The sequence below is a fragment of the Tubulanus polymorphus genome, chromosome 9 (genome assembly GCF_964204645.1).
Source record: "Tubulanus polymorphus chromosome 9, tnTubPoly1.2, whole genome shotgun sequence".
Classification (NCBI taxonomy): domain Eukaryota; kingdom Metazoa; phylum Nemertea; class Palaeonemertea; order Tubulaniformes; family Tubulanidae; genus Tubulanus; species Tubulanus polymorphus.
The window spans coordinates 12,183,601-12,206,827 of NC_134033.1; the positions used below are offsets into that span (position 1 = coordinate 12,183,601).

At 37.6% G+C, this 23,227-nt stretch overlaps 2 protein-coding genes across 5 annotated transcripts; both read right to left on the reverse strand.

Moving 5' to 3' along the window:
* Window positions 1-621: 621 nt before the first annotated feature.
* Window positions 622-12,215, reverse strand: LOC141910638 (2'-5'-oligoadenylate synthase 1A-like). The gene is made up of 8 exons (XM_074801336.1): window positions 12,008-12,215; window positions 6,841-6,980; window positions 5,888-5,939; window positions 5,636-5,769; window positions 5,004-5,292; window positions 4,715-4,881; window positions 2,644-2,831; window positions 622-2,006 (listed from the first exon to the last, which is right to left on the reverse strand). Exons 3-8 carry the CDS (start codon window positions 5,904-5,906, stop codon window positions 1,784-1,786), a joined length of 1,020 nt encoding a protein of 339 aa, XP_074657437.1. The 5' UTR covers window positions 5,907-5,939; window positions 6,841-6,980; window positions 12,008-12,215; the 3' UTR covers window positions 622-1,783.
* Window positions 12,216-14,969: 2,754 nt separating this feature from the next.
* Window positions 14,970-23,053, reverse strand: LOC141910637 (2'-5'-oligoadenylate synthase 1A-like). 4 transcript variants are annotated; one of them, XM_074801331.1, is made up of 8 exons: window positions 22,895-23,053; window positions 19,064-19,194; window positions 18,079-18,146; window positions 17,831-17,964; window positions 17,106-17,391; window positions 16,814-16,980; window positions 16,007-16,194; window positions 14,970-15,369 (listed from the first exon to the last, which is right to left on the reverse strand). In XM_074801331.1, the coding sequence occupies exons 2-8, from the start codon at window positions 19,162-19,164 to the stop codon at window positions 15,228-15,230; spliced, it is 1,086 nt and encodes a 361-aa protein (XP_074657432.1). In that variant the 5' UTR covers window positions 19,165-19,194; window positions 22,895-23,053; the 3' UTR covers window positions 14,970-15,227. The 4 variants fall into 4 exon arrangements, with proteins under 4 accessions (XP_074657432.1, XP_074657433.1, XP_074657435.1 ...); XM_074801332.1 differs by having other exon boundaries at window positions 19,064-19,140; window positions 22,895-23,052; XM_074801334.1 differs by lacking the exon at window positions 22,895-23,053 and adding an exon at window positions 19,215-19,231 and having other exon boundaries at window positions 19,064-19,140.
* Window positions 23,054-23,227: the final 174 nt, after the last annotated feature.

Sequence of the window (23,227 nt, forward strand, 5' to 3'; positions counted from 1 at the left end):
ACCCCTGATCGAGTCCTGCTTGCTACCTACAGTGGTCCTGTCGTAGGTTGAGTTTTAAGAATATAAGGTTGAAGGCGCGCGCTGTTGTGTCAGTATACACGAACAAGCTAAGTTCCTCACCGGTGCTGTACTTATTCGATGCGACATGTTTACACAACTCAAGCTGTGACGAGCCATTTTTATGAGGCTATCATTATCTATTAGTGTTTTTCTCTGTTGATGGTCGTTTCTCTGGTTATCGCGCAGTTATCTGATTACACCACTAGAACACAAGCGATGTGATATGTTTTTCTCGGGTGCAGATTGTACGGCATTGCTTTAACTCCCTTGCAACAGTGCGCATTTCCAAACAGGAGATGTCGCGTCGCTGCCGTTAAGTGGGCGACAGTGACTTCAACGATTCTGTATAAATTGCGATGATAGTGAACTTCTGATTTGCGATGACGACAACGATTCAGTAAAATGATGATTATAGTAAATTAACGAGAGAAACGAGAACTCTCACCAGGGCCCGTTATCGTTGTATACTATCTATCACTAGGGGCGGGGAGGGGGAAGGGGGTTATGGATCTGATTGTCCGCATCAAATCAAAACTTACAAAACAAACAAAGCGTTACGAATTTAAGATGCACGTATTTTATTTGAAGGCATCTTGATGATACCATCAGATAAACTGACAATTTGACAGCGCTTTGGCCAATGTCTTTACCAATTACACATTCTAGTTGTTCATTATAGGTATTATTTTCTCGCGTTTTTTACGCATCTCGTGGTCCACTAACTTAACTGTGTTCTCGAGCATGAAACATAAGCTGTATAGAACTTTCAATATATCACATGATATCCAATTTTCGAAAACAGCTGAATTTGTAAGTACAAAACAATCATAATTTGAATCGATTCTGATGTATACTTCACATTCCGCTTTTTTATCCTGACTCCAGGGTTCAAGTTTCATAAAACAAATTACTCTTAAATCGCTTGAATTTCTTCATTAATCGAGTATAACGTAAACTGGATTTATGCTTCAATCGTTTAATTGAAACTAGGTCTAGTGTTAACTGATCATGCCGGTTCGCATTTTGCACATATTATGTACCTATATACCGAATTTCGTGATTTATGTAATAAAAGGAGTGAATTGCGTGCGTCTATTGCGAAAAACCGATGCCGAAATGAGTTTTGCAAAATTCACACCCTTAATGCTTAGAGTAGAACTAGTTGTGAAACAGGTTTGTTGTACTTTGATGTCAGTAACGTGAGTATCAAAAATTTGATGTGCCAGGCAGGCCTAGTTTATTTCTACGAATAAAACTGCCCCGGGTTCAGAGAGAGAACAGACTCTTCTCGGCCTTCCTGGAAGAATTCTTGACGATCTGTTTTTGCAAAAAAAATGTCACAGTCGATCGATTGTCTGAGATGAGCGAGTATAGACAGCGTATAAACGCTGCGGAGTAAGTCGATCTCAAAACACGAGTCATCCGCATCTTTTCACGCAAAATGATCGAAGAGTACTTAGTGGTTAGTTTCACAACTACGTCGTATGTGTTGAGCTTGTAACACCGAGTCGTTCACCGATAAGACACGAAAATTGAATGGCACCTGAAGTCACGTTCTGCGCAAGATTGATATTTATTTCCAATTAAATGCGGCCGTTGAAAGAAAAGCGATGTTGTATACGGATAACACTAACCCGATCGAGAATGCAAAAGAAAACAGATAATTTGGAAATGCGGAGTCTAGGTCTTTCCACTAAATAAGATAATCATAAATGTGACAAATTTATCTGATCTGCTGATTCATTGTGTCGGATAACCACGACCCGAACGCTTGCAGAGCTTCACCGACGTTTCCAAACGGATTACTGATATCCCACTTTTCGACATCTTTCAGTAACTGCGAGTGAAGACCTTTATCGGCTTCTCGGGCTAACTGACCACATGTGACCGAATCTATGTTATATCCAACGTCGGAAAACGGGTTTGCTGGGTCCACAATCCACGGTCTGAAAGATTAAGGACAATCATGATTTGCAGTAGAAGTTGATTAATTTTGTTTTCTTTTTACAGTTAATACAATCCTGTTTATCTAAGTAAGCATGGCCATCGCATTGTACCGAATGATTTAGGTAATACATGTTCGCCAAATAGAGATTTAATGTATGTTTGCTTCAGCTAGTAGAATGGTTCAGCAGGGCTGTGCATAGCAAGGGTCAGAGGGTAGACCCCGAAATGTCGAAAAGTACCAATTTTGCAAATATCATTGTTATATCCAATATAAGAAATCTAATGTAGAATCCTTCACGTGGGACTGACAAGCATTTTTATAAGCCAAAAATAGTTTTTATTATGGCATATTTAAGAAGAATCATTATATCGATTTTTTTGTTTTAGGTAAATCCCTTTTTTGGGTTTCTCTACCCCCTCACATCCTTATGCACGGTAAGGCCCTGGAATGTATCTACACATGACGTAGATTCATCTAACGCGTAATCGAGATGATTAGTAGATACATTCATCCATGACTGAGTAGATCCATTCATCCATCTATCCACCTATCCACATATCTGGCACTAAGGTCCTCAGTGATGACTGTTAGTAGACCTAGTATTCTAAATCAGTTAATTAATAATTAACAATTACCTGCCAGGCCGCGGTTCACAGCACGGTCGGTCGTAGTTAACAGTCCATTTTATCCTAATGGACCCCAGATCCGTAAGTCGTTGTAACACGGTACGGAGTCCGACTCTGAGGTCAAAGCTCCGAGGACTTCCTGCTCTCTCCCACGTATCTATAACCAATAACTCGTAAAAGTATGATGGCGGTCCTTTCTTGAAAATAGAAATAAGATGATTCGTTGTAAAATTCAAAACACACATGCTTAAACTAAGTATAAATGTTGATTGGGACGCTGCAATTTCGTAGTGATAGTTGTCATCGTCAAATTTGTGTGATCATTATACTAAAATCGGTACTAGAAAATGTCGGTAGGGGGTGAAACTTCGTACGGGATGTAACGATGAAACTTAAATAATTCGATTCAATTTCCTCATAAATTAAATTCATCTTAACTCGATTAAAGAGTGAATCCAGTTACACCTAACTCGATTTAAGCGAAACTGAATAAAGATAATCTGGATTTATTTAGAAATATTTTGATTTAACTAGGGGTCCAGGGACACCATGCCCACTTGGAAAGTGGTTCCAAATGCTCAACAATCTAACAATTTCAATATTCAACGCCCCCTGGTGACCATATACAGAATCCAATAACCTTGAAACTCACCACAATCATAGAACATGTCAGCAGCTACGATTTTGTTATTGATTGTGATAACAAAATAATCCTCGTTACCGCTATAATATGGAAATACTAAGTTATTCTACTATTCAATGCCCCCTGGTCACCATATTCAAAACCCAATGACCTTGAAACTCACCACAATCATAGAACATGTCACGAACTATAACTTTGTAATTGATCATGGTAACAAATTATGCCTAGGTACCAATATAATAAGGAAATAATAAGTTATTCTACTATTCAACGCCCCCTGGTGACCATATAGAATAACTAATGGCCTTAAAACTTGCCACAATCATAGATGATGTCATGAGCTACAACTTTGCAATTGATTGTGGTTACAAAATATGCATTGATACGAATATAATATAGAAATACTAAGATATTGTATTATTCAACGCCCCCTGGTGGCCATATGAAAAAACCAATAACCTTGAAACTCACCACAATCATAGAACACGTTATGAGCTACAACTTTCTAAATGATTGTGGTAGCAAAATACGCTAAGGTATCAATATAATGTGGAAAAAACTTTTTCCCACTTACGAACGAGTACTGCTGACACCAAGATGGCCGCCAATTGCGTCATAATTGGCTGATGAAAATACCTGTCTCAGGTATAAAACATCCCTTTCCAAAGAATACCCATCACAAATTGCAATGAGAAATGATAAACCAGTAGGAAGCTACAGGACTCAGAATTTGGGCCAAAATTAACATTTTTGGGCACTAAAAAGGTCATAGGACGGCCATCTTGAGTCCGATCGACCCAATTTTTGTTATGCCCAATTTTTGTTATGCTGATGGGCCCTGGGGGAATTCACATATATCGAAAGATCAAGGTAATTGATCAAAGCGTCTTCAAAATTTCCCTCAAAAAGTTCAAAAATGTGTAAAAAGTGCTGATTTTGGCGAACAACAATGGCTGCCAGTCGGCCATCTTGAATCTGACAGGGTCAGTTTTAGGCTGAAGACGTGTCTAGGGTAGATACATGCGTAACCCAAATATCAAGACATTACCTTGAAGCGTCTTCAAAACTTCCCAAAATAACTGGATTCCGTCTACGGACGGACGGACGACGGACGAAAAGTGAACGCAATAGCCCGCTGGGACTAAAGTCCCAAGTGGGCTAAAAATTAAACTTTTCATGAAATCGGGGCCAGAAGTGAATAAGTAGTGTACATATGCTACGCAATCAAGGAACAACGATTGGGTGCTCAGATCGTAGGAACAGCAAGCCGTGCACTAATCTGCTGAATATCTTAAAAGAAACATCAAGGTTCAAATCTAGACTATTTTGTGATTGAAAGTGTTGATATTAGAGAAAACCTGGGTTCAGACGGTATGTTCTACTACCGATCCCTATTCAAACGTACTTTATCATTTACCTAGAATTTAGAAATCTAACCTGGAAAGAACTTCTTGTTTTTGACCAGTATTTCACTGTTCGTATCAGACTTTTTACGATCGTAGGTTGTTTCTTAACGAATTCTAGCTGTAACGGGGCAAGTGGTGCAGAATAGAATTCCCTCGACCTACCATCGATATTCCGCATTTTATCATAGATACGTGCCTCTAAAAATGATAGAATAAATCCATGCTTTTATTAATTCTCTGTCAACTCTCTGTTGATTTTACTGATCTAACTGTGGATTTTACTGATCAACACGTATATCGATTATGATAGACACGCTTACTATCAGGATAGTGTTTCAAGATATCGTAAGAGGGCAGAAGGTCAACTTCGTGGAACTCGTCATCACAGCGTTCCCGGAGTTTCAGGTTTATCAGGTATGAATCCCGACGAATCAATTTCAATTTGCCCTCTCTGTTCCACTTATGGCCGGCCAGAATATCCCATATCTTATCGATGCACTCTTTAATTTTGAATTGTATATTGTCCATGCCGCGGAAATTGTTAATATACATCACACAGTCGATATCGGCCTTGCCAATAACGGCTGTACCTTTACCTAACGATCCGGACTAGAATTAGAAAAAAAGACACGTACACGCAACATATCAACAAAATGCACTAAAGATATCACATTCACCATATCCAGCCAGCTGCTAAACAATGATTGTAAGTCACAAAAACAGTCCTACGAACTGAAAGTAACTGATAAGGCCGGCGTTAGAGTCGAAGACTAGAATGCCGATAGCGCCCAAATCAAAACGCTAAAAAGCCTCTGCTTTGTGTTTTCCGCAGTGCGTGTTTCTCCGAAGACAAAACATTGCCATGTGCGTACGACTTACATTTTTTTCTAATGACATGCGTTTAATTCGTTTTCATTTTTTTATTTTCATTCAGACAAAATAGTGTTTTTACCTTAACAACTTCGCTGACGTCGAATGGCACATTTTCGGAATGAAGATACCTAATCAACGTGTCCAGAGCTCGTCTAAAACCCGCGTGGTATCTTTCCGTAGGTTGGATAGAATCAGCTTGAAATGCGTTCATCTCTGAATTGCACGTATCATAAAGACTATTAACACGTATGTTCATTGAACTGAAGCCAGTTGTACAAAATTTGCTATAGAAAATCATTGGATATACAGATATGAAATTATTCTGACCTACCACTTCGAGACAATTTCATTTCATGAAATCACGTTCTTCTTGTTCATCATTTCTATACGGATATGCGTGAAACAGAATAACAAAAAGTCGACTTTACACTCAAATGTTAACATAGATCTATAATCGAAGAAGTCCCACTGTTACAATTTGATTGATCGATTTTCGGTTGCTAGTAAAATGGCGGATGTAGACTTCTCTCGTATTTGAATCACAGGGACTAATTGTCATTGTTGAAAGTGAATGAATAAAACCAGTACCGTCACATGTATCAATGACCAAATCCAGATGTATCTTCTTTATTTACGGGTATACTGGAATTGGTCATTGAAATTGGTTTTGTATGGTAATTGATACTGGTTTCGTACGTCAGGTCCATGTGGTTTGGATTCTTCAGGATCTTGGTTGAGTCTATAAAACCACCACTCGAATGGTTTTACTCAAACCGTTAACGTTTTCGACAAAACAAATGTGCAAAACCGGTATTTTTTAGTAAACGAAGTGGATATTTAACCGTATACGGCAAAGTGTTTACTTCCGCTATTTTACCGTACATAATTGCTATATATCATAGTATAAACTAATAAAAGTAACTATAAAATCATTTTATTCGGTTTAGGGTCTAAAGGACTCAAAGGGTTAGGTTTAGAGATAGAGGTTAGGGTCCGTTTTGCCCCTAGGGATGGGTGAGGGTAAGGTTGGGCGCTATAAGTAGTTAAAACATTCGGTAGGTTTTCAGCGAGCTCGGTGGTCTGGTAGCATGACGCAGCGCTAGTAATTTACTGGCCCGGGTTTGAGTCTCGCTCTAAGCCCCTCTATTTTCTCATACTCCACACTAGAATTTCGGGAAAAAATAGCCGAAGTAAACAAAAACACTCTGCCGTATACGGTAAAATATCCACTGCGTTTTAGTACACCAAATCAGTTGTCTAAACTTCGGCTTGCGACTTTTTTACCTTCCATTTAAGTAGTAGCGAAAAACTTCAATTCCAATTCCTACGGCCGCAGCTATTGCGACTCTCGTTGCTGTATCCATATTACACTGTAAATATATGGTCCAGGTCATTACCTCGTTAGAATATGATCCAAGGCATTTCTATAATATAACATACAAACCGTTCATTATTTGATGGTTGAGATCTTATGCAACAAAGTCGAATGAATGTAGTGACAGTCCAATAGGTAAATGCGCGTTTACATCTCTGGGAGTAAGATCGTGACGTCATCGTGACGAAGTGACAAACAAAATGGCGGATATTTCAGGGAATGAGCGTAGTTCAAGAGGGCCTTCTTCAGTAATTTGAAGTTTAATATAGGATGGACAGTACCGGTACATACATAGAGTCTGCGCGTTCAGAGAGGCAGCGATCTATCTGAGTTCAACATTTTGTTTAGAAGCTGTTTTAGTTGTCGAATCTGATTGAAGATGTATTTTATGTTCGAAAAAAGTGGAAGATTTGTAATAATAATCAAAAGAATAACAATTAGAAATAACAACCCTAAATATAAGCTTAACCGAGTTAGGCAGAGTCTATCAATCCAAAAAGGATGACAAAAATCTAACTTAGGCAAAAGCAACGTCGTGGTAGGCCACGCTGTTAAGATGTTGTGCAAAGCCTATTGTGGTATTGGGTTTTAAAATAACATTTATATAATATAGCTGCAAAGCAGCGATGACGGGTTTTCTGTAAAGCCATTCAGAATGATGGGAATTGTAGTAAATTGAAATATCGATACATAGAATAAAATGCATTGACAGATTCGAACCTAATATGCAACCACTGTGTAAACGTCAAATATGATTCAGCTTTGAAACCGAACATACGTGGACGTACAATCACAAATATTAATATATTTGACCAGGCACTTATTTTGGCATTCAAACATCATGATACTGTATTATCACCATCCTTAAAAATGGATCTGTCCTATTAAGAACTCATCTTAAGCACCTGCTGAGCCGATAGATTGAGTGAATTCACAGATAAGAACGTATTATGATTTAGAATAGATTAGATTTAAGAAGTTAATGTTTTTATTGAAATATTTGAATAAATACATATATCGTAGTGTAGATTCAATCAATAAATTATGAATTGATTTGGTCTGGATTTCCGGCTGATGTTGATTTTGGCTTTTATGGATTACAAATTCTACAGTGATAAACAATTGATACCTGCAACATGTGTGTAAATCAAACCTATTCCACTAGTTGCGTGTGTTTCCTAATAAACGGGAGAGTCACTCTTGATCTGAGTTATTAGAACTAGGGGTCCAGGGACACCATGCCCACTTGGGAAGTGGTTCCAAATGCTCAACAATCTAACAATTCAGGTATCAAAGGTATAAAACATCCCTTTTCAAAGAATACCCATCACAAATTGCAATGAGAAATGGCAAACTCAGAATTCGGGCCAAAATTGACATTTTTGGGTACTAAAAAGGTCATAGGACGGCCATCTTGAGTCCGTATCCCAATTTTTGTTATGCTGATGGGCCCAGGGGCATTCACATATATCCGAAAGATCAAGGTAATTGATCAAAGCATCTTCAAAATTTCCCTCAAAAAGTTCAAAAATGTGTAAAAAGTGTTGATTTTGGCGAACAACAATGGCTGCCAGTCGGCCTTCTTGATTCTGACAGGGCCAGTTTTTGAGCTGAAGATGTGTCTAGGGTAGATACATGTGAAACCCAAATATCAAGACATTACATTGAAGCGTCTTCAAAACTTCCTAAAATAACTGATTTCCGTCTATGGACGGACGACCGACGAAAAGTGAACGCAATAGCCCGCTGGGACTAAAGTCCCAAGTGGGCTAAAAATAATGTTCATTTAGTCATAGAAATTCATTGCCTTTTTGGAGTTTCTGTAATAATATTTGTTCTGCCCTAATTTTTATTACTGTATGAACCAATGATATGCTTTGTAAATATGATGTAATAAAATAAATTTGAATTAAATTTGAACATGAGAATCAAGCATAACTTGTGTTTTTTCACTTGTCTTACTTGTCTTTTGTTAACAGTTCCAGAGTTTCAATTATTATCAAATCCAGATTGGCTAAAAAGTACATAGGACTAAATGAAATGAATGGTTAGTTACTGCAAACCTATTCCAGTGTTATGTCGATTGTGTTGAATCACTTTCCTTGAGTTGAAAGAATCAGATCTTCTATGGTACAACATCGGTCGAAGAGAGATATCTTATATTAAATTATAATGGCACCAGTTATAGTAACATCACTGTAGGGCCGACGAGAGGGAAAAAGTTGTGTTTGTAGTACATAGGCATGGTAGGTATAAAACAAAGGTGTAAGAAGGAGCTTTACAGCAACTTTTTCTCAAACCGAGTTGTGAATAAATGGAACAGCCTGAACGAAAACATAGTCACTGCTCCATCAATAAACTGCTTTAAAAGTAGACTCGATAAATTCTGGGAAGACCAGAAATATCTTATCTCGTAAAATAAATTTTTGTCAATTCAAATGATATGTCACAAATTATAATAATCAATTGTTTATTATTAAAATTTACCTGTATTTTAATTTTTGTTAATCTTAATCTAATCTTTAAAACTAACTTTACAACTAACTGAACTAACATCATATTGATTGTTCTTTGGTAAATCTGCGGAATGGAGCTCCTGGTCTTACAATGTCGGCGGGAATCATCCTGGTACCTCCATAGAGGTTGCCGATACGTTCACCTTGGGCCACACGCACTTCCTTTACCTTTTTCAGAATAACACTAACAACACTCGTATTTATGAACCGAATAAAACCTTCTCCTTGTAGCAAATTCTACAAAATGGCTAGAAATCAAGCGTGTATGGCTTATCAAATGAACTACGCCAAAATCATGACTGATCAGATTTTTTTTATAAAATTCAACCAATCAACTCTATAAACAATTTAATCTTTTAGTAATGAATAAATATACCAATTATTTTTAATGAAAGATTACTAAGTGAGAGAGCTTTTTATGGAAACCCTGTCACCTAACCTATACTAATCAACAAACGAGCCGGACACCAATAGGCCGCCACCAGGCCTCCTTCCGTCCGTGAATTTGATGATGATGATGATGTAGGCTTGTCGTACTCACTTAATACTTAAAACGCTGTTGTTACCTGTACGTGACTGTACGGTGATTTCTACAGGTTAGCCATATGTGAGTACGTTGACGCTCAGACTTGCAATATTGGGATTCAAAACCAAACGAAAAAAAAATCCAGTAGTAGTCCAGTGATTTACCCACTGTGCCACAGAACGTAACTGGTGGGTGGATGAAATTTGATTTACAAATAGCCTAGCCTCACCTAACCCAAACTCTATTCTTTTACGCATGCGCGTTTGCAGATTATAGGAACTCACGTACAGCGTTTTTAGGGAACTCACGTACGGTTAACCTGTGGATATCACCGTACAGTCACGTATGCGTTACAATTTCGTACTTAAAATGGTATTGGCTACTAGGAACTCACGTACGGCGTAAGTAGGGAACTCACGTACGGTTAACCTGTGGATATCACCGTACAGTCACGTACGCGTTACAGTTTCGTACTTAAAATGGTATTGGCTACTAGGAACTCACGATTGGCATTATAGACTTAGTAGGGACCTCACGTACGCGGTTAACCTGTGGAGATCACCGTACAGTCACGCGCGGTTAACAACTACGTACTTAAAATGGCATTGGCTTCTATATAATAGGCCTATAGACAAATAAATACCGGTAGGCTTTCTTATAATCTTAGCTTCCACACTTCACAACCGAACCAACTGACCAACCAGTATATTTAGTCCCAGTACGCACCAACCGGCACAGGCCTAACACTGTTTGTCAACTGTGTGTACCGTTGTAGGCTATCGATAATCACCTGATACTTTTCTGTCGTTTGTTTTCTCTCTGAGACGAAGACGAACGGGCATCAGACCACAATTAGGTTAGTAGCTCGAAGATGCGTAGGGCCGGACCCCAAAAATAGTACCTAGAGTGAAGAAGAGGTCCCCTATAAATGTTGCCATAATTTCTGCAAATGGGATAGGTAACGAATTTCGGTTATATGTATGAAATCCATTGATCCTGAGAGACAGCTTGATGATGAAATAAGGGATTCCCTGGACTTTTTTTTGCTTGGAGTAAGGGTACCAAACACGGTGGGGGATTCCCTTAGATATTTGGCTCGGATGTACTGGCATACCTGTACTGGGATACCCCTCCTTTCTAAAGGTTTGATTATTTCAAAAGTTAGGTTGGGTATGTGGGGCGAAAACCACTTCAATGCGTAGCTAAGATGCTGGCCTATGAGCCATAAGCAGGATTTCCCCTGAATTTACGCGCTTATATATGAACTAAACTCTCGAATTTCTTGTTTTTACTATAGGATATAGAAGATTTTGGAATAGTGGTCTGAGCTCAACGTAATTCTAGTAGCCTTCCGCGACTCAACGACCTTGATTTAAACTTGATCAATTCAAAGTCTGTTTATTGACGCTTTTGGTTACATGAACTGATCAGCAATATACTTAAATAAAATAACCGGAATAACAAGAAATCAAAAATATTAAAGAGGTAACAAACAAATGCCCGTAAACCTGTCAGACACGCGAACGCCGGACTCGTAAACTCTTGGACTCGGACCCGCTGAGCAATAAATTCATAAAATTGACTTTGAAATTGATTGTGGAGAAGAGAGGGAATAATTCGATAGCTCTTCCTCGAAAAGAAGAGAGAAATATCGGTAAGAAAACACAACATGGCTACTAATTGAATGGAGCCAAATTTCCGATGTTTACGGCTCGACAGTGCCTTTATAACGTGGATTTATCAAAATTCCCATGCAGTATCTGGAGATTGAAGTGAGCTGAAGGACATCATACGGATTGTATCGGCGACAGCGGTAAGGTAAGGAAGCCTTTACACTTTTAACAAAAACTATGTGGAAAAGGGAAAAAAAAAATAATAATAATCACGCGAATTTCAATAGGGTTTTCTGTGAAGAAACAGAAAACCCTAATAATCACGCGAATTTCAATAGGGTTTTCTGTGAAGAAACAGAAAACCCTAATTAGGAAAACTCTCCTCTGATACCTTTAACGAAAAGCCAAAAAGAACATTTACCGGTAATACAACGTTCCTGTGGTGACAATTATGTATCCGGTGCCTCACCAGGCCTTGGAAATAACATATACCAGGTAAGGTTAGCCTGCGCCTGAACACTCGACACTCAATACAAAGATCGTTCTCTCTGCCTACCAATGGCGTCTCTTATCAAATACCGGGTAATGGGGAATTTAGAATACGTGGAATAGAATACGAGGTTCGCAACAACGTAGAGAATACGACGTACATACATTGTGTCAGTTAACACCAACCTTCGTCAATTAACACCAAATTCCATGAATAATATCTGCAGCTTTTTGTTTTCAATAATAAACTGATGATGATTAAATGGTTTAATTACACTCTAGAGGAGAATTAAATTTTGTAATTAACTTAATTAAAATTAATTACGTTTTGTGAAACACCAAACTTGATTTAATCATGATGATTCAATCATGATTAGCGATTTAATCATAATTAAGGGTTTATTACGCTTTGTGAAACCGGATCCAGGGGTTTTGTCAGCACGACCACCAAATACGACACCAAGTATTGAATTAATTGATTTTGTCCATAGATATGATAGATTTCTGTCAGTAGAGTACATATATATGGGGTTATAGGGTTAAAAAGTGCTAATCACTGCTCGGAAATAAACCCCATTTACGAGGATTTTATTTTCCTGGGGCCGGTTTCACAAAGCATAATTAACTTTATTTATAATTAGGACCTAAATCATGATTAAATTTCCTTAATCATGATTAGTTAATTACGATTAAAATTCGGTTTCACGAAAGGGTTTAATTACAAAATTAACTAATTACATAATTAGGCAACTTGATTACAATTTAACTGTATCAAAATGGCGGAACTTTAGACAGCCATTTGCTGTCCAAGCATCAACAACCTTCCTTGTTTAGAGGAAAAGAGAAATTCACTCCTTTGGGAGTTAAAGATTGCTCTGAAAGGTCTCAGGAACCAGTGGAAAAACTTAGCAAGATGTCTCAGAAGTTTTTAAATAGAAACTCACCTCCAGTCAGCAAAATTAAATCCTCGTAAATGGGGTTTTTTTCGAGCAGTGATTAGCACTTTTTAACACTAACTCCATAGATATGTACTCTACTGACGGAAATCTATCATATGTATGGACAAAATCAATTAATTCAATACTTCTAAGTATGTGGTGGTCGTGCTGACAAAAACATAGGACGTTTGAAAAAAAATCAATAGAATTTAGAGTATTGACATGCCTTTTTTACAAAAGGCAAAAAATCCAAATTATTTGAGCCAAACAATCTGAAGAACTAAATAAGTGTAGGAATTGCCGTCGTCAATTAATAAACACCAAATTCCATGAATAATATCTGCAGCTTTTTGTTTTTAATAATAAACTAATGATGATTATAAGGTTTAATTACACTCTAGAGGGGAATTAAATTTTGTAATTAACTTAATTATAATTAAAGTTAATTACGTTTTGTGAAACACCTAACTTGATTAAATCATGATAATTTAATCATGATTAGTGATTTAATCATAATTAAGGGTTAATTACGCTCTGTGAAACCGGCCCCTGACTAGGGGGTTAGTTTCTATTTAAAAACTTTAGAGACATCTTGCTAAGTTTTCCACTGGTTCCTGAGACCTTTCAGAGCAATCTTTAACTCCCAAAGGCAAAGGAGTGAATTTCTCTTTTCGTCTAAACAAGGAACTGGAAGGTTGTTGATGCTTGAACAGCGAATGGCTGTCTAAAGTTCCACCATTTTGATACATTTAAATTGTAATTAAGTTGCCTAATTATGTATATAATTAGTTAATTTTGTAATAGTAACCCTTTTGTGAAACCGAATTTCAATCGTAATTAACTAATGATAATTAAAGAAATTCAATCATGATTTAGGTCCTAATTATAATTAAAGTTAATTATGCTTTGTGAAACCAGCCCCTGGTTTTTTATTTGTTTGGTTTTTTTGTTTTGCTTTTTTCACTTCACCGCCGAGTTAGTCGCTACACGCCATCAAACCAAAGCCATACTGAATAACTTCTGCATACTAGCAGCGCCACATTGCGAGAATAGTTTTCTCGTTCAAACAGTTCCTTCATGAAAGATTTTTTCCCCTCTTTAAATGACTTCATCGCGGAGTTGAAACAAGGAATTAAAAATGTTTTTTTATGCCCCGGCGGTGACTTGTGCCGCGCACCAGGATTTGATCCATTGATTGCGCTTTTCTGTATCACTTCTCTCCGTCGAATCTGGGAGATGATTTTGATTTAGGGTTCCAGCTCAGATGTATGTAAAGTGATTGAACGCAAGAGAGCAAGTACACTGTATTAAGAGTTATAGATGAGAGAGAGAGAATGAAATAAGAGTACATGTGCTTAAATAGCTACTGATAAGACACTGGCCAGTTCGGCACTGATGCAAGGTCATTAGTACCTTATATGGACTGACCAGTGTTCTGTCGAAAATATTAAGATAATTAGTTACTACACATATATATTCATAATAGTAATGATAATTATCATAATAGTAATTATTACATCCTTCCTCTGTATCAATTTAGATAGCCTAAGGCCAAAAAAATTGATACCTTGTTTCTCCGCTCTGCTGAGCTTAAATGTTGACCCGGCCGGCCGCCTATCTACCCTATACATTACTTTTTTTAAAATCGTGATCAATTTCACCATAACAGACCCGGCCGCTATAGAAATGAACTGTTTATAAATTTTATCATATTTTACAAAAATGACCCGGCCGCTGCGGAGAAACAAGGTACCATTTTTGTTTAGCCTAAGTCCCAACACATGCGATCCAGGGAAACACAGAAACCAAGTTTCCGAGCGTTTCCTTGTTTTGAGGACCGACCGAGAAACATTAATTACCGGTTTGTTTCAGTATAACTACGTCGTATGTGTTGGGCTTTACACAGATTTATTTACTGATGCGATACAAACATTGAATGGTACTTTAAGTCATGTGCTGTGCACGATTGATATTTATTTCTAATTATTGAAATGCGACCGATGAAAGAAAAGCGATGTTGTATCCGGATAACACTAACCCGATCGTGAATGCAAAAGAAAACAGATGATTTGAAATGTGGAGTCTAGGCCTTTCCATTAAATACGGTAATCATAAATGTAACAAATTGATCCGATCTGCTGATTCATTTGTAATTGTGTTAGATTACGACCCGAACGCTTGAACAGCACACCGAGGATTTCATCAAACGGATCACTAGATATCCCACTCTTCGACATCTTCCAGCAACGGTGAGCAAAGACCTTTATCGGCTTCTCGGACTAACTGATTACATTTGTCCGAATCTATGTTATATCCAACGTCGGAAAACGGGTTTGCCGGGTCCACAATCCACGGTCTGAAAGATTAAGGACACTCATGCTCTGCAGTAAAAGTTGATAAATTTCGTTTTCAAATTTCTTTTTACAGTTTAATACAATCCAGTTTACCTAAGTAAGAATTGCCATCGCAATTCTACTGAATTATTTAGGTAAGACTCCAAATAGAGATTTCATGTATGTTTGCTTCAGCTAGTAGAATGGTTCAGCTGGACTGTGCATAGCAAGGGTCAGAGGGCAGTTCTCCGAAATTTTGAAAAGTACCCTTTTTGCAAATATCATTGTTACATATATCCAATCGAAATCTAAGGTAGAATCCTTCACTTGGGACTGAAAAGCATTTTAATAGGCCAAAAATAGTTTTTATCATGGCTTTATTTAAGAAGAATCATTATATCGATTTTTTACTTTAGGAAACTGCCCTTTTTGGGGGTTTCTCTGCTCCCTCACATCCTTATGCAAGGTCCGGCCCTGGAATGTATCTACACATGACGTAGATCCATCTTACGCGCAATCGAGATGATTAGTAGATCCATTCATCCATGACTGAGTAGATCCATTCATCCACCTATCCACATATCTGGCACTAAGGTCCTCAGTGATGAATGTTAGTAGACCTAGTAATTCTAAATCAGTCAATTAATAGTTAACAATTACCTGCCAGGCTGCGGTACACAGCACGGTCTGTCGTAGTTAACAGTCCATTTTATCCTAATGGACCCCGGATCCGTAAGTCGTTTTAAAACGGTTCGGAGTCCGACTCTGAGGTCAAACCTCCACGGACTTCCTGCTCTCTCCCACGTATCTATAACCAGTAACTCATAAAAGTATGACGGCGGTCCTTTCTTAAAAATAGAGATAAGATGATACGATGTAAGATTCAAACACACATGCTAACTAAGTATAAATGTTGATTGGGACGCTGTAATTTCGTAGTGATAGTTGTCATCGTCAAATTTGAGTGATCTCTATACTAAAATCGGTACTGAAAATCGGAAAATGTCGGTAGGGGGTGAAACGTCGTACGGGATGTAACGATGAAACTTAGATAATTCGATTCAATTTCCCCATAAATTAAATTCATCTTTACTCGATTTAAGAGTGAATCCAGTTCACCAAACTCGATTTAAGCGAAACTGAATAAAAATAATCTGGATTTATTTAGAAATATTTTGATTTAAAAATTAAACTTTTCATGAAATCGGGGCCAGAAGTGAACGAGTCGTGTACATATGCTACGCAATCAAGGAACAACGATTGAGTGCTCAGATCGTAGGAACAGCAAGCCGTGCAATATTCTGCTGAATATTTAAAAAGAATCGTCAGAATTCAAATCTAGACTATTTTGTGATTGAAAGTGTTGATATTAGAGAAAACCATCACTAATTGGGTTCAGACGGTATGTTCTACTTCCGATCCCAATTCAAACGTATTTATCATTTACCTAGAATTTAGAAATCTAACCTGGAAAGAACGTCTTGTTTTTGACCAGTATTTCACGGTTCGTATCAGACTTTTTACGATCGTTGGTTGTTGCTTAACGAATTCGAGCTGTAATCGGGCAAGTGGTGCAGAATAGAATCCCCTCGACCTACCATCGATATTCCGCATTTCATCATAGATATCTGCCTCTAAAAAAGTTAAAATTTATCCATGCTTTTATTAATTCTCTGTCAACTCTCTGTTGGTTTTACTGATCTAACTGTGGATTTTACTGATCAACACGTATATCGATTATGATAGACACGCTTATTACCAGGATAGCGTCTCAAGATATCGTAAGTTGGCAGAAGGTCAACTTCGTGGAACTCGTCATCATAGCGTCCCCGGAGTTTCAAGTTTATCAGGTATGAATCCCGACGAATCAATTTCAATTTGCCCTCTCTGTTCCACTTATGGGCGGCCAGAATATCCCATATGTTATCGATGCACTCTTTAATTTTGAGTTGTATATTATCCATGCCGCGGAAATCGTTGATATACATCACACAGTCGATATCGGCCTTGCCAATGACGGCTGTACCTTTACCTAACGATCCGGACTAGAATTAGAAAAAAAGACACGTACACGCAACATATCAACAAAATGCACTAAAGATATCACATTCACCATATACAGCTAGCTGCTAAACATTGAAGTCACAAAAACAGTCTTACGAACTGAAAGTAACTGATAAGGCCGGCGTTAGAGTCGAAGACTTGAAATGGCGGTAGCGCACAAATCAAAACGCTAAAAAACCTCTGCTTTGTGTTTTCCGCAATGTGTGTTTCTCCGAACACGAAACATTGCCATGTGCGCACGACTTACATTGTTTTTAATGACATGCGTTTAATTCGTTTTCATTTTCATTCAGACAAAATAGTGTCCTTATCGTTTTTTGTTTGTTTTGAGGATTCCGAGGTTGACTGCAAAAGGCATCTGGCGGTGTAAGTACGTACCTTAGAGCGCCAGTCCTAACAAGTTATCGATACGGTTTTTACCTTAACAACTTCACTGACGTCGAATGGCACATTTTCGGAGTGAAGATACCTAATCAACATGTCAAGAGCTCGTTTAAAACCGTCGTGGTATTCTTCCGTAGGTTGGATGGAATGAGCTTGAAATGTGTTCATCTCTGAATTGCACGTATCATAAGGACTTTTAACACGTATATTCATTGATCAGAAGCCAGTTGTTCAAAATTTGCAATAGAAAACCATTAGATGCCTTAATTATTATTCTGACCTACCCCTTTGAGACATTTGCATTCGCATGATATCATCTTGAACATTAACTGCTGCTTCTTGTTCATCATTCCTGATGGATATGCGTGAAACAGAATAACAAAAAGTTGACTTTACACTCAAATGTTAACATAGATCTATGCTAATTGTATACAATCGAACGAGTCCCAATGTTACAGGTTGATTGATCGATTTTCGGTTGCTAGTAAAATGGCGGATGGAGGATTCTCCCGTATTTTAATCACAGGGACTAATTGTCATTGTTGATAGTGAATGAATAAAACCAGTACCGTCACATGTATCAATGACCAAATCCAGATGTATCTTCTTTATTTGCAGGTATACTGGGATTGGTCATTGAAATTGGTTTTGTATGGTCATTGATACTGGTTTAGTGCACCAGGTCCATGTGGTTTGGATTCTTCAGCATCTTGGTTGGATGAGTCTATAAAACCACTACTCGAATGGTTTTACTCAAACCGTTTACGTTTTCGACAAAACAAATGTGCAAAACCGGTATTTTTTAGTAAACGAAGTGGATATTTAACCGTATACGGCAAAGTGTTTACTTCCGCTATTTTACCGTACATCATTGCTATATATTATAGTTTAAACTAATAAAAGTAACTATAAAATCATTTTATTCGGTTTAGGGTCTAAAGGACTCAAAGGGTTAGGTTTAGAGATAGAGGTTAGGGTCCGTTTTGCCCCTAGGGATGGGTGAGGGTAAGGTTGGGCGCTATAAGTAGTTAAAAGATTCGGTAGGTTTTCAGCGAGCTCGGTGGTCTGGTAGCATGACGCAGCGCTAGTAATTTACTGGCCCGGGTTTGAGTCTCGCTCTAAGCCCCTCTATTTTCTCATACTCCACACTAGAATTTCGGGAAAAAATAGCCGAAGTAAACAAAAACACTCTGCCGTATACGGTAAAATATCCACTGCGTTTTAGTACACCAAATCAGTTGTCTAAACTTCGGCTTGCGACTTTTTTACCTTCCATTTAAGTAGCGAAAAACAATTCCAATTCCGGCCGCAGCTATTGCGACTTTCGTTGCTGTATCCATATTACACTGTAAATATATGGTCCAGGTCATTACCTCGTTAGAATATGATCCAAGGCATTTCTATAATATAACATACAAACCGTTCATTATTTGATGGTTGAGATCTTATGCAACAAAGTCGAATGAATGTAGTGACAGTCCAATAGGTAAATGCGCGTTTACATCTCTGGGAGTAAGATCGTGACGTCATCGTGACGAAGTGACAAACAAAATGGCGGATATTTCAGGGAATGAGCGTAGTTCAAGAGGGCCTTCTTCAGTAATTTGAAGTTTAATATAGGATGGACAGTACCGGTACATACATAGAGTCTGCGCGTTCAGAGAGGCAGCGATCTATCTGAGTTCAACATTTTGTTTAGAAGCTGTTTTAGTTGTCGAATCTGATTGAAGATGAATTTTATGTTCGAAAAAAGTGGAAGTAATAATAATCAACAGAATAACAATTAGAAAATATAGCTGCAAAGCAGCGATAACGGGTTTTCTGGATGCATGTGATCGAAAGGAAAAATTAATTACCGGGTATTCGATGGAAAAATAAAATGAGATGATTTGGATATTATCGGAGCAATCCTCTTTTTGGTTGAATGGTCTAACCCCAGTATAATCACCCGTGATTTGGAAATTCTCGGAGCCCTCCTTTATTTACTTACTAAATGACGTCACAAACTGTTCAAGTTCAAGTTCAAGTTCAAGTTCAAATTTATTTCACAGAAAGCATGACAGGCTATGTACACAGGTTGAGAGAAAACAAACAATAAAATTTACAATTTTTTTAAACAAAGCACAATTATAAAAGAGAGAGAGAGGACAGTAGCTTTCAGTGTGGGCCAAGCAAAGCCTTTAGGCCGCTGTCGCAAGCACCCAGGGAAAAAAAACGAAAGGGAAATGAAGAAATAAAGTGGAAGGAAATGAAAGTTGATGATTTTTGATAATTTCAGGAGAGTTTATATGAGTAAGCTAGAGGGTTCAGGAGAGTGAGCAATTATAACAATTAGGGTTATTACATTGATGGATATCATTGTAGGTGGAGGTGAGATATGGTCTGAGTTTACGTTTTAAATTTTGTTTGCTTGTTTGTAGGATATCATTGGAAAAAGGTAGTTTTTGCCAGATGTTTGAAAGAATGTTTTGAGGTGAATTTTGATGCGGGGTTGGCGGTGTTTGTTTTGAAAATAAAGAATATGCGTGGTCTAAATATATGCTTTTTCTGATGTTGACTAAAGGAGATAAGTTTTCCGCGGTGAAGTAATTAGAAAAGTAATGGGGTGAAGATTTGATGGTGTTTTGAATAAAAAGTGCAGTTTTAAGGATGAGGACATCATTGATTTTGAGGATTTCAAGATTTTTAAAAAGTGGGTCTGTGTGTGCAGTGTACTTAGAGTTGGTGATTATTCGAACAATCTTCTTTTGGATTAGGAGGCATTTTTTATTATAAGGCGAGTGGCCCCAAGCCAACAAGCCATAGTTCAAATGAGGATAGACTAAGGTGTAGTAAAGAGAAAGTAAATTTTGTGTGTCTAGGATGTTTTTAGTTTTGTTTATGATACCAGTAATTTGTGAAATTTTCTTGTGTATTTTGTCGATATGTGGTTTCCAGTTCAGATTTTCATGTATTGTCAAGCCGAGGAAATCTATTTGTTTTACTCTTTCAAGTTCAAAGTTGCCTATTTTGATTTGTTGTATGTGGTTTATGAATGGTCTTCTCTGATAATTATGAAATATGATATATTTAGTTTTGTTCAGATTAGGGGTTAGTTTATTAGCGATAAGCCAGTCATTCAATATGTTTAGGTCATAATTGATATACTGTATGAGTGTGTTGAGGTGTGTATGAGAAGCAATGCAATTTGTATCGTCAGCGAATAATATGTACTTCATGTTTACCGTGGAGGCATAGATATCATTGATGTAAATTAGAAAGAGGAGTGGACCTAGGATGGAACCCTGGGGTACACCGATGTTTGAGGATAGTGTAGAGGAGTTGTAGGATTTGTACGAAACGTATTGTTGACGATTAGAAAGATATGAGGAAAACCAATCTCTTGCTATTCCTCGGATGCCGTAATGTTATCTAGTAGTATATCGTGGTTAAGAGTGTCAAAAGCCTTCGAAAGGTCCAGGAAAATGCCGATTGTCCATTCATGGTTATTTAGTGAGTTAGAAATTCTGTCTATGAGTTCGAGTATTGCATGTTCGGTTGAATGGCTGTGTCGGAAACCATATTGGTTAGGAAAAAGGTGTTTGTCAATGAATTTAGATAGTCGTTTATGTACAAGTTTTTCGTAGATTTTGGAAAGTGAATTTAGTAGTGAAATTGGTCGATAATTTTCGATCAGGTTTATGTCACCTTTTTTATGTAAAGGTGTTATTTTAGCTATTTTAAGTAAGTCGGGGAATTTGCCTGTTGAGAAGGATTGATTTAAAAGGCAAGTTAGAGGGTATGATATGTGGTTGATGATTCTCTGTAGGGTGTATGTGGAAATGTTGTCATGACCACTTGAGTGTTTTGTTTTGAGATTATTTATAGTTTCTATGACTTCTCTTTCGCACACTGGCATGAGGAAGAAGTTAGAGTCGGATCTAGGTAAATTGTTCAGGTAGTGTTGAGATGGCATTTGAGACAAGGGAAGTTCATTTGCTAGATGTTCACCAATTTGATTGAAGTGATTGTTAAAAGAGTTGGCAATTTTGATTGGGTCGGTAGTCTTAATGTTGTTAATTTTGAATGAGTGTGTAATGTCTTGTTTATTATTAGTTTTCCCGATTACTTCCCTCAGGATTTTCCAGGTGTCTTTTATGTTGCCGTTTGCTATTTTTAAGGATTTTTGGTAGTGAAGTTTTTTGGAAAGTCTAATGATTGAGTTAAGTTTGTTTCTGTATGTTTTGAAGTTGTGTAGTTCGATAACACGTAGGATTTCATTTTTTATAGACATTAGGTGTATGTATTTTTTATCTTTGTTGTAGATCGATTGAATTATGCCTTTAGTTATCCATGGGCTTCTTGGTGTGTTGTATTTGTTTTGTTTCAGTTTTTTTGAAGTGGTTTCTGAATTAATTATTGTGCTTAAGGTCGCTGAAAATGATTCGAATGTTTCGTTTATTGAAAGGTTGTTGTTTAGGAGTGTTGGGAAGTCAATATCGCTGAGTTTATCACATATATTGTTAAATCCTTGTTCACTGATAAAATTTTTTGTGTATGTTTGTTTACTATTGGGTTTTCGTTTTGTCCTGTGACTACACGCAAAAGTGATAAAATGGTCCGAGAGTGGTGTTGTAAGGATGTTATTTCGCCGGTGCTTGTTGTCTAACAATTCAATTCAATTCTTTATTTACAGTAACCTTATAAGTAATTTTAAGTTTCAAATAGGATGGAAAGTACATTCAGACAATCTGTTGGTTCAGAGAGACCTACAGTATCAATTTATACATTTCGTTTCGAAGCTGTCAGTTGCCGAATCTGAATGAAGATGAATTTTATTTGACGAAATCGGCGGAAAATATATAATAATAATAATAATCAACAGAATTTCAAGAGGGTTTTCGACGAAAGTCAGAAAACCCTAAATATAAGCTTAACCGAGTTAGGCAGAGTCTATCAATCCAAAAAGGATGACAAAAAGCTAACTTAGGCAAAAGCAACGTCGTGGTAGGCCACGCTGTTAAGATGTTGTGCAAAGCCTATTGGGTTCTAAAATAACATTTATATATTAGGAAAACTCTCCTCTGATACCTTTAACGAAAAGCCAAAAAGAACATTTACCGGTAATACAACGTTCCTGTGGTGACAATTATGTATCCGGTGCCTCACCAGGCCTTGGAAATAACATATACCAGGTAAGGTTAGCCTGCGCCAGAACACTCGACACTCAATACAAAGATCGTTCTCTCTGCCTACCAATGGCGTATCTTATCAAATACCGGGTAACGGGGAATTTAGAATACGTGGAATAGAATACAAGGTTCGCAACAACGTAGATAATACGACATACACACATCTGCTGATTCACTTGTGTCAGTGGTATATCGCGAACGCGAGCCCTGATGGCTCAAGCGAGCTCTTTAGTACACGCAGTATACGGAGCTCCGTGCTGAC